At 40.5% G+C, this 10790-nt stretch overlaps 1 protein-coding gene across 3 annotated transcripts; it reads left to right on the top strand.

Moving 5' to 3' along the window:
- Positions 1-411: 411 nt before the first annotated feature.
- MSANTD3 (Myb/SANT DNA binding domain containing 3) lies at positions 412-10090 on the top strand. Of its 3 annotated transcripts, none has more exons than XM_041408047.1 (4): positions 412-547; positions 6395-6698; positions 6792-6840; positions 8149-10090. In XM_041408047.1, the coding sequence occupies exons 2-4, from the start codon at positions 6426-6428 to the stop codon at positions 8556-8558; spliced, it is 732 nt and encodes a 243-aa protein (XP_041263981.1). In that variant the 5' UTR covers positions 412-547; positions 6395-6425; the 3' UTR covers positions 8559-10090. The 3 variants fall into 3 exon arrangements, with proteins under 3 accessions (XP_041263981.1, XP_041263979.1, XP_041263980.1); XM_041408046.1 differs by adding an exon at positions 1627-1745 and having other exon boundaries at positions 438-547; positions 6395-6840; positions 8149-10088; XM_041408045.1 differs by having other exon boundaries at positions 6395-6840; positions 8149-10087.
- Positions 10091-10790: the final 700 nt, after the last annotated feature.

Genomic DNA, 10790 nt, shown 5'->3' with positions numbered 1-10790 from the left:
ACTGGGTGTTCGCACGCCGCTTCCCACAGCACACACATATACACACACGTACACACGCGCGCATTCCCCGCGGCCGCCTTCCCGCAGCACCGGGATCGCCCGGGCCGGGTGTCCCGGCGGCACGGCGAGGCCGGCGCCGCGCCGCCCGGGCTGCGGCGGGCGGGAATCCAGCGCGGGGTTTGCGGGGAGCTGGAGGGAGCGGTGTCGGCGGCCTGCGGGCGGGGAGGTGAGGGAGGCGGGGAACGAGGGAGGGAGGGAGCCGAGAGGCGCTTTGTTACGAGGAGGCAGCGGGGCCGCAGGGTGGGGTTGTCCCCGCCGCCGGCGCTCGGTGACAGCGGCCGGCCGCCGCCGAGGCCCCCCCGCCGCCGCCGCTGATGCGCCCGCAGCGCCGCAGCCTCCGCGCCCGCCCGGCGGGGAGCGGCCGCCTTTGTGGAGCCGGGACCTGCTCTCCGTTCTCCTTCGAGCAGAAGAGGAGCTAGCGAGGAGGTTAAAGAAACCCCACCAAGCTCGAGTTAATGTTTGAGAAGTTCGGGTGCGGGAGAGTCTGGTAGGATTCCTGTATTATGCCTATTTTTGGTGAATTTCAGGCAGTGGTTCGGAATAACAACCTGCGTCCATTACCTTGCTTGCGGGAAGTGCTTTGGATGTCCTCCATAGGTAGCGGGATGACCCCCTTAAAATCTGTCTGTATCTGTAGTGTAATATGATACAAATGCGTGTATATTTTAATACATTTCCGTGTACAGCTATATAAAATCTGACAGGAGAAATGTGGGTAAAGTACTGTGAATTTTACTAATAGATGGTCTTGTTTGTTTGCTGGATGATACATGATAACTATTCATTTGTATTAAAACATAGGGGGAAAGCACCCAAGGAGGTGGGATTTCTAAAAATGTGATTAAAACATATTTTCTGTAGAGATCTCATTCATATTTGCAATGCTCTTAATTACCTAGTGATTTCAAGTCTCAAGGTAGGCAGGGTCAGGCCTGGAACACTGATGGAAGCTTGGTGAGGAAAACCAAGGAAACATTTGAGGAAGAAGAACACTGTTTACTGCTGCTTCTGTCATTCAAACAAAATATAAACCTGTTGTGACTAGTCTGGGTCATTGCATTTCCATGCCTTTCTTTGGTCCTCAAGCACTGGATGAAAAGGACAGAATTATGTTTCATTTCCGATGTTGTTAATTAGTGACTATGTTTAGAGCTTCATCTGCAATTTAAGTTAGAGACATAAATTTTATTTTTATCAATCCTTGAATATTTCTGGTAGTAATTCAGTTGGCACTGGTCAGTGCACTTAATTTTCACCTCATAAGTGACCACAGTTTGCTAACAAACATTTTTCTTGGGGTTTGGTTAGTGTAACCTTTTTAACATTTGGGATAAGTCTTCCACCGTAACTTTCGCTCTGTGTTTTCTTGTGCCTAAGAAAACATTTCATGAACTAAAAATGCTCACAAATGCCAACTTAAACCATTTTTTTTCCTTTTACTGGGCTTCTTTGCAACTGATTGGAGCTTGGGTGTCTGTTTATATGTGTGCAGGAAAAATAATGCATGTGTGTGACATATTTATGAACAGATGTGCTTTTCCTAACTTCTGTAATTTTTTTTTCAAGCTGTTCTTCGAGCAGGTTACATCACATGTCTTATAGCCTTTAAAAGAAGAATGCTGCACAACATTTCACAGTAAAGATGAGGAGCTGAGAGATACTTCTGTTATCTTAAAGCTATAGAGGTTTGTGTGATAGGACAAATACTTAGGACACTGCTTTAAGGCAAGCTGTGAGTTCAGTCATGCCAGGAGAAGATATTTAGGATAAAGTACTTTCTTACTGAATGTGTCTTGGAGCCTAGGCACCTGTGAGAGTGGGAGAAGCTTTCCAGTCTTTGTTTCTTAGAATTTACTCTGCAGCTGTCCTTGTGTGCCCACACAAATCAATCCAGTTTATGGGATGAGCTATGCACAGTAAACTACTTTGATTTCAGCACAGATTCCTGCTAAATTATATTGCAGGCATATGTCCTGGAAGGACTGTTTAGCCTCAAAATGGAAATTCTGTGGGCTTGTGAGTCCCTTCTCATATTCTGCAGAGGAGCCAGTGGGCTGCAAGAAGGTGAATAATATGCATAAAGAAAAAAGAGGTGAATATAAATACATGGTGGTGTTCTGACACAATTTCTCGGTATTCTAACTTCTCCTGACATCTCAGAGCGCTTTCTTGTTCACCTCATTGCAAATGGGCTTTAATACATTGAAGAAAGTAGGTTAAGTAGGTAAGAGCTTGAGAAGTCTTCCAAAACTCTTTTCTTCTATGTATTAGACTGCCCACAGCAGTTCTGGAGTTCCTTTATGCATTCTAGATCATAATCCTGGCTTCTTCACAGAAAGGACATAAGTGCAGTGTGTATGCTTAGGAAACAAATACTAGGAATGTGATTAGTGGAAGGAAAGACCAATATATTCTTCTCAGAGTAGGACTTACCTTTCCATTCTTTAATGTTTAGTATTTGAACTGGGAATCTCAGATGCTAAAACAGTAAAAATAACAGAAGTAAATGATAGTGTGGTATGAAAGTGATACTTAAATTTGCTCCTTCCATGAAAGATGAGCTTTTATTCTAGTACATAACATGTTAATATATCGAAAGTCATATTTATAAATGTTTTAGATATTTATTGATATCAGCTGATCTTGGCCAGTCTGTGGAGCTAGATATTTAGCATCTGGAATCCAGAAGTCCTAGTAATGTTTTTAACTTTGTGAATGTAGTCTCCAGACTTCTGAAAATCCAGTTTTTCTAATTAAAGGGGTTTTCTAAGCATGAATGTATAATGATTCTTTTTATCTGAGATTCTATCACCTTTTCAAAACTAGAACTAACATTTCCATGCATCAGTAGAGGGTAGTCCTTTCTGATCACATGGAGTGATCCTGATTTTTCACAGTCATAAGCTATTGGGCTTCACAGCTTGCTGGTGGGACTGCATTTCATCCCATTCCTTGATGGAATTGAGGTTAAGGTACTGAACAAATATTTAGTCCCAAGAATTTCATTTAAGCATCTGTCCAAAGCAACTGAATGGTTTGGGATGGTGCAACAAGTATGTAAGTAAAATAGATTAGTAGATACACCCTATTCCGTTCTATGTCTCTTTTGTCTGACCTATTTTCAGAGTGGTGTCATGAAGTGAACTTACCAGTTTTCAGTATCTTTGCTAGGATGTCAATTTCCTGACTATTTTTTTTTCCTAATTTGTGTTTTATTTAAGGAACTTCTGAAGCAGCTGTACACTTCTATTAGACCTAGACATTGTAATGACTGGTATGCAGTGAGAGAAGTTTCTTTACTTACACCTAGTTTTTTTCTGTGGGTTTATAGCTGTTTAAGAATTCCTGTCACCAGCATGGGGGGTCACTTAAGTTTTCACAGACCATAAAGATAACTTGACACAGTGTGACAGAGGAAATATTGGATCAAGAAGCTGTCTTCCTTAAACTCAGCCACCCAACTCTCTTCCTTCTTCCTCCTTTTGCTTTCATGTAAAATAAATTAGCTCTTCTATGAGCAGTAGCACTATTGCATTTTGTTCTCCTGTGGATCTTTCCCTTAGTCCACTAGATCTTGTCTGCTGCAAAAACTTCCTCTCTCCCATGTCCTTGTGATGCCAGGATTTGGTGAGAGAGCAGAACTGTGACTATGCAGGACCCACATAGGTGCCTGGAATAACCCAGTCAAACACTGACAGAAGGTGCAAACCAAGTGTTTGCTCCTTTTTCAGTAGGGGTACAACTTAGCTACTGACTTGACCTAGACTGTTACTTACTTCTATTCACTTTGCTGTAGTTTTGCTATTCCAGGCTTTTTTCCACTGTGTCCCCTGTTCTTTGACTCCTTTGTTTTTCTGGCATCATGGTTTAACCCCGGCCAGCAACCAAGTACTGTGCAGCTGCTTCCTCGCCCCTTGCCCCCAGTGGGGTGGGGAGGAAAATCAGGAAAAAAAAAAGTAAAAGTTATGGGTTGAATTAAGAACAGCTTAATAATTGAAACAACGTGAAATATAGTAACAATAATAATACTTAAAGTGGAAAGGGGGGTGGGGGAGAGAGAGAGAGGAAGAAAAGAGAAACAAATGATGCACAATATGATTGCTCACCACCTGCAGGTCTCGGCCAACTCCCTCTTCATTTATACACTGAACATGACATTTTATGGTATGGAATATCCCTTTAGTCAGTTTGGATCAGCTGCCTTGGCTGTGCTCCTTCACAGCTTCTTGTGCACCTGCTCTCTGGCAGGGCATGGGGAACTGAAAATTCTTGACTTGGAATAAGCACCACTGAGCATCAACTAGAACATCCATGTGTTATCAGCATTATTCTTTCTAAATCCAAAATACAGCACTGTACCAGCCTCCAGGAAGAAAATGAACTCTGTCCCCACTGAAACCAGGACAGCTGGGCTTTGTCGTATTTTATGGGCTACTCAAGAGAGCCACTGTTTTTATGTCAGGCTTGGGTTTTCATTTTGGTATTAGCTTGTCTGTTAGCTTTCTTTATAAATATAAATATTTTCAGTACCTTTACTGAAAGAGTTGGGAATAACTGTAAGTACTAAGATGTTTGGAGGAAAGGAACTACAAGGATGGCACAAGGAAAGTCCTAGTGCAGTGGAGTTAAGGAAAAATATATTGAGAAGAGGAAACCTGATGGTGATATCTAAGGCACCATCAAGGAATGTTATAAGAGAAGTAGGAGAAACAATAGGCAAAAGACTATAAAATTAATTTTGGGAGAGTCCTAGACTGTTAGGAATATGAACCAGTTATCTTATAAATGATAACCAGTTATCTTATAAATGTTGTATCACTGGGTTTAATGATTAAAAACAAAATAAATGAGAGCTAAGGGAGCATTCTGCCCAAAATCTAAAAGTAATTTGGGCTACACATTTACAGCAGAAAGGAAGGTGGAGAAAAGTGTGAAAAGATAGAAGAAGAAAAAACATATTTTGATTCACAGTCATAAGTTGTTAACTCAAGGCAACACTGTTTGTTTGGCTTTTGTTGTTGTTGTTGTTTTTTGGGGTTTATGTTTGTTTTATTTTGTTTGGTTTTGTTTTGTTTGGATGGGTTTTTTTGGTGTTGTGTTTGTTTTTGGTTTGGTTTGGGTTTTTTTTTTTTGTTTTTTGGGGTTTTTTTTAATGGCCAGGAATCCCTGTTATCAGCTACCGTTTTCCTATTGCCTATGTAAGTGCTGGGCTTGAGAAAAGAGGTGGTTGCTGACATGGTGTAAGTGTGTAGCAGTGGCTGTGTTAAGGCCAAAACTCTTTTTAGCCTGTTTGTTGGCTCCTGAGTGACCAGCAGCACAACAGCAAGGAAGTGCCACATGTGCAGGGCCAGCAGTCAAGGGCGAGGGACCTGTACCTTCCACGTGGTTGGTTTCTGTTGTTATTTCTTGTCTCCTTGCAACTCTTGCTGCTTCTCAATATTGTAATACAGGTCAGGATCCTGCTGTCTATTGGGTATCAACCAGGAGGGGATGGAGCATGGGGGAGAACGGAGCTGACAGGTCTTTAAAAAGACAACTTCTTACTGTCATTGGTCATACAGCTTTCAAATATTGGAGAGAGATGGGAGAAATTAATTATACGCAATCAGCAAGGACAGAAGGGGGTATTTTTTATACCAAAGAAAACCCAAACATGCTGAAGGTGGCTTTAGACATAAACCTGAAGCTAGCGAGGGCTGGGTTTTGAAATTTGTTCCTAACTTGTATTGGGTATCAACCAGGAGGGGATGGAGCATGGGGGAGAACGGAGCTGACAGGTCTTTAAAAAGACAACTTCTTACTGTCATTGGTCATACAGCTTTCAAATATTGGAGAGAGATGGGAGAAATTAATTATACGCAATCAGCAAGGACAGAAGAGGGTATTTTTTATACCAAAGAAAACCCAAACGTGCTGAAGGTGGCTTTAGACATCAACCTGAAGCTAGTGAGGGCTGGGGTTTTGAAATTTGTTCCTAATTTAAGGGCTTGGAAAAATTCTGGGAGTGAAAAAGTGCAATGAACAGGAAAATAAGAAAAATTTTAAAAAATCAAAAGCAAAATACTAAGTAAATACTGAGTGTTTTGTATCCAGACAAATTGTAACAAAGACTACTATTCATTAAAGTTTACTTCTGGCACTGTGTATCCACTAAGGTGGCAACACAAACTAGCATGTAATTGTGTTTCATCTTACCTGTTCATTCCATTATGTGCTCTAGAACTACTCACAAGCTATTCTAGAAAACAAAATTGATCAGAATCTGATACTGCAACCCGTTCTAACTTGTGGTTGTTTTTTTTTATTTTTTCTTCTTTCATCATTGTTTCCATAGGAATTTTGGCTTCTTGAAGAAACAGTAGAAAATGCAAAACGAAATAATAAAGCCTGCTAAATACTTCTCAGAAGTGGAGAAGAGTGTGCTGCTTGCATTAGTCGAAAAATACAAATACGTGCTTGAATGTAAAAAAAGTGATGCAAGAACTATTGCTCTGAAACAACGCACCTGGCAAGCACTAGCTCATGAATATAACTCACAGCCCAGTGTATCACTGCGAGACTTCAAACAGTTAAAGAAATGCTGGGAAAATATCAAGGCACGGACAAAAAAGATAATGGCACATGAAAGGCGGGAGAAGGTAAAAAGAAGTATTAGTCCACTTATAAATACTCACATCGTAGGGAAGGAGAAGATTGGAAGCATAATGCCTGAGCAAATGTACTTTTTGCAGAGCCCACCAGAAGAAGAGTCTGAATATCAGCCTGATGCTTCTAGTCAAGGTATAAATGTTGCTGTAATGATGCGAGTGGTATTGTTTTGTATGTGATTTTGCCAGCAATCCTTTTTCAAATCTCTCCACTTAGCTGTGACTGCTGGATATAGAAAAGTAATTTCAGAGCTATGATATTACAAGGCTGTGTGTATTTCCCGAGGCCTACAGGAGTTAAATGAGTGTGAGGTTTTTTTACAGATTTTTTTCATCTGTTTTTGACATATCTGCTGCTTTGTGGCAAACATCACAGTTGCTATCATGCTGGCTTTCCAGAGAACAGTCCCAAGGATATCTTTATCATTTTTAAAGTATCATTTTGCTGGTTTAAAAAAAAAAAAAGCAAAAAACTACCAGCAGCAAATTGATACACAATTGCCTGCTGCAAGAGTTCCCAGTGGTCTTTTCCTCTTTGTTTTCAAGGACTAAAAAGAGTATGTGGAGCCATATTTCATGCTGCAGTCCACACTGGAGAATGGCCTTTCTGAAAAAGTTCAGCACTACATTATTTTTTGTTTGGCAAGCATACCCAGAAGGAATAATTCAATACCAGGAGGGAGGGTGGCTACAACAGTTTCTTGCAAATTTTATTATGTCAGGATCTCACACAGAACACTGTCCTTGCTCAAAAGACAACAGCAGCTACATTGTTAGATAACATTCTTAGAATGCCTATTTCATAATTGTATTTACCATAATTAGTCATTTGGATTTGGATAGGAAAGTATTTTGAGACCCTCATTTGCACTGGTAACTACTCTTTTCCCTGCATAGTCTCTTATTTCAGAAGAATTGGTAGAGACTTCTCAAAGTTAGAATAATGTGATTTTTTCCTAAAAATATACATTACTGTATTTACATCTGCAGCAGAAATAAGGAAAGAATAAGACATGTTCTTCCTACTGCTCCCTCTGTCTTTTGATATTCATGTTGACACAGCTTCACCTGACACTCAGATATTTCACCAAATATTGCAAGTCACATATGGATTTAGCTTAAATGGCTGCATTCAGGTTTAGCTCCAGGCTCAGCCACCTAAATTTAGGTGTCTACTTAAAAGTGTGCACTCACTTTAGTCTTCTGAACTCCCACTATAGTCTTGGAGGTCTTTCAACAGAGCCCCAAGTGGTTCTGTTCAGCCTGTTATGCCCTTAATATTCTGCAGCAGAACTGCATTATGTAGTGGCTCCTGTGCTTTGCTACTGGAGCACAAGGTTTAGAGGCACATGTCAGTAACTTATCACATTTCTGTTTCTTGAGGAATACTATACTATACTGGAAGAGAATGCTATAACACTTTTTCTTCTTTGGTTTGCAGAGTCATTTGTTGTGTCAAACAGAGAACTTTGTGATGAAGACAAAGAGCTGGTACATTTTCCAGTATGTGAAGGCACCTCCCAGCCTGAGCCTTCGTGTTCTGATGTCAGAATAGCAGCAGATAAGAACTACAGAAGTAAAGCATCTCAGGAAAGTGCTCTGAAAAAGATGCACGAGGAAGAGCATCATCAACAAATGTCGATTTTGCAGCTCCAGTTAATCCAAATGAATGAAGTTCATGTGGCAAAGATACAGCAAATAGAAAGAGAGTGTGAGATGGCTGAAGAAGAACACAGGATAAAAATGGAAGTGCTAAATAAAAAGAAAATGTATTGGGAGAGAAAACTGCAGACCATTACAAAAGAATGGCCTGTATCATCCTATAACAGACCCTTTCCTAATTCACCTTAGAACATAGAAGAGCAGAGAGTCAGTCTGATTTAGGACGTTTCTGAGTAACACACACTGGAAAGAGGGTTTTCTACTGTGAATGTACAGTGACAGGATAGGTGCCTGGCTGATAGTGAACACACTATGACTCTTAATTCTTAGGGAAGCAGTATAGTTCACCAAGAGGAAAACTATTGTTTATTTGTAGGTAGTTCTGATTTGTTTAACTCACAGACATGCACAGTGTTCTAAAATCTCAATGTATTTTCTCCTTTCAGAACACCCTTGATCCTTGTGAAGTTTAAGGTACTCTGGGTATTCTTACATTGGGAGTTCTTAAGAAAACTTAACAGCTTTAAACACCAGGCTGTAGTGTTCATTTTGATTTCTATCTCTTCCTATCTGCCATTTCCCAAATTAAGGCAAGGGTTGGAGTTGCTCTCTGCTATTGAGACAAAAAGGTGATGGACAGCTATTAGTTGGATCATTATGCTAAGCTTAGGGAAAATAAACTAGTTGATACAGTCCATAACTTATTTTTCATAGAAGATGTGAAGATGAAGGATGTAGCAAGAGAGCCACTGCAGTAACGGCCCTCTCCTTCTGAGGAACAGTAATATTTCCCAGTTGTCTGGCTGACTGAGAGGATGGTTGTAGAATAGCCCTCCAGTTGTTTGAGCCTTGACACTTGAGAATTTAAAAAGAAGGTGACTTCTTCCTCAAAAGCCACTGTGGTTGTTCTTTCATTTCCATGCCCATCTTGTATTGAAGTAGAATACCCAAACAGGAGGGTCAAATGCTGCTGCCAGCACTGTGTGCTGTTCACCTGAAGTCATTCTGAGGGGAAGAGCTTTTTAAGAATTCATAAAGCTCTCAAAATGCAGTGAGCCAGCCCGTCCATTGGCAAAGTCTCCCTCTATTTTCCTATGCAATACTCGATGGTGTAGCAGCTAGCTTGATTATTTCTCCTTAGCTAGAAGAAAAGACTAAAACTCACCCTCTTTTCCTTCTCACAGGGTGGGAAGCAGTTCAAGGGAATCATTCCTGTCCTGAAGCACTGTTCTGTTTTGTTTTGTTCTGTCCTGTGCGTTATGGTGGTGTGTTTCTTGCCTTTGCTGTCAGTGGGGGGTGATGGACGTGGTTTGTATGAAGGCATTCACATGAAAGTCCCCGCAGATTTTGGATGTCCAGAATGGTAGATAGTTGGAAAGCACAAATAAAAATAATCTTTACCCTGGCAATCATTTATTCTAGTGGGACAAGAGTTAAGAAAATGTGAAATGAAGAACCCCACAAGGATTCATAAGAACTTCTGGTGTTTGAAAACCTGTTTTACAGGAAGGTGTACAACCATCATTTGAAGCAGTGAGAAAAATAAACAAAACCATAAATTTTCATTAAAAAATCTGAGTATCACATTATTCAATAAAGTATTTTCAGATCATGACTCCTGAGGGCGAGTCCATACTGTGAGCAATGTGTTCAAAGCAGAGTATGTTACAAGGCATACATTCCCAGTTACACTCATATCTCTTTCCCTGGATATTCTTTCTGATGGAGTGAGTTCCTTTTGGTTTTGTTTCAGATTGTGTAGGGTTCTGTATGTGTGTGTGTGTGTGTGGTTTTTTTGACTTGGTTTTTTTGACCTGCTTTCACTGCTGATGATTCATCTTTGTTAGAACTGCCATTATCAACCACAGTACTCACTGTGGTTACCAGTGTGGTACCTGTGCTGCTTCCTTAAATGTGCTAAAACCAGCAATCACAATGGGAGCTATTTGTTACAACTCGTTTTATATGGCAGAGAAAAAAACTATGCTGGGCTGCTGCAAGATAGAAAAATAGGGCCTGGGTGAAATCTGAAGACAGATCTTTTTGACCATAAATTCAATATTCTATAATTCGGCTGTGTGAAGAAAGTGCAGGAATTCCAAAGAAGGATGTTGTTAAGGGCACTTCTGTTTTTCTGCTGGATGAAAACACTTTTGGAAAGTATAATAACAGTAGAGGCAAAAGAAAAGTAAACAGAAGTGAGGACCTTGTTCTGAGATTGCATTCTGTGGTTGGAAGATGAGTCAGTTATTTGACTGGTTGTGACAATTGTTCAGGTACCATCCAGAAAAAAAAGGATAGGGAAGACATTTGTCTTAACCAGTTAAGACATTTGTCTTAACCTTCTGCACTTGTTCTAAATGAAAGTAAATGAAATCCAGGTGTTAGAAGGTAATGAATGGAGACAATTTCAGCACTGTG

This window comes from Onychostruthus taczanowskii, unplaced genomic scaffold, assembly GCF_017590055.1.
Source record: "Onychostruthus taczanowskii isolate IOZ18803 unplaced genomic scaffold, ASM1759005v1 scaffold29, whole genome shotgun sequence".
Taxonomy (NCBI): Eukaryota; Metazoa; Chordata; class Aves; order Passeriformes; family Passeridae; genus Onychostruthus; species Onychostruthus taczanowskii.
Note: the sequence above shows the minus strand (reverse complement) of the source record. Positions and strands in the feature narration are given on the sequence as shown.

Excerpts from the sequence above, each read along its gene's own strand:
- MSANTD3 (XM_041408046.1), top strand. The coding sequence starts at position 6,426 with ATGCAAAACGAAATAATAAAGCCTGCTAAATACTTCTCAGAAGTGGAG. Across the intron at positions 6,841-8,148 it reads GCCTGATGCTTCTAGTCAAG|AGTCATTTGTTGTGTCAAAC; the intron begins GTATAAATGTTG and ends TTTGGTTTGCAG.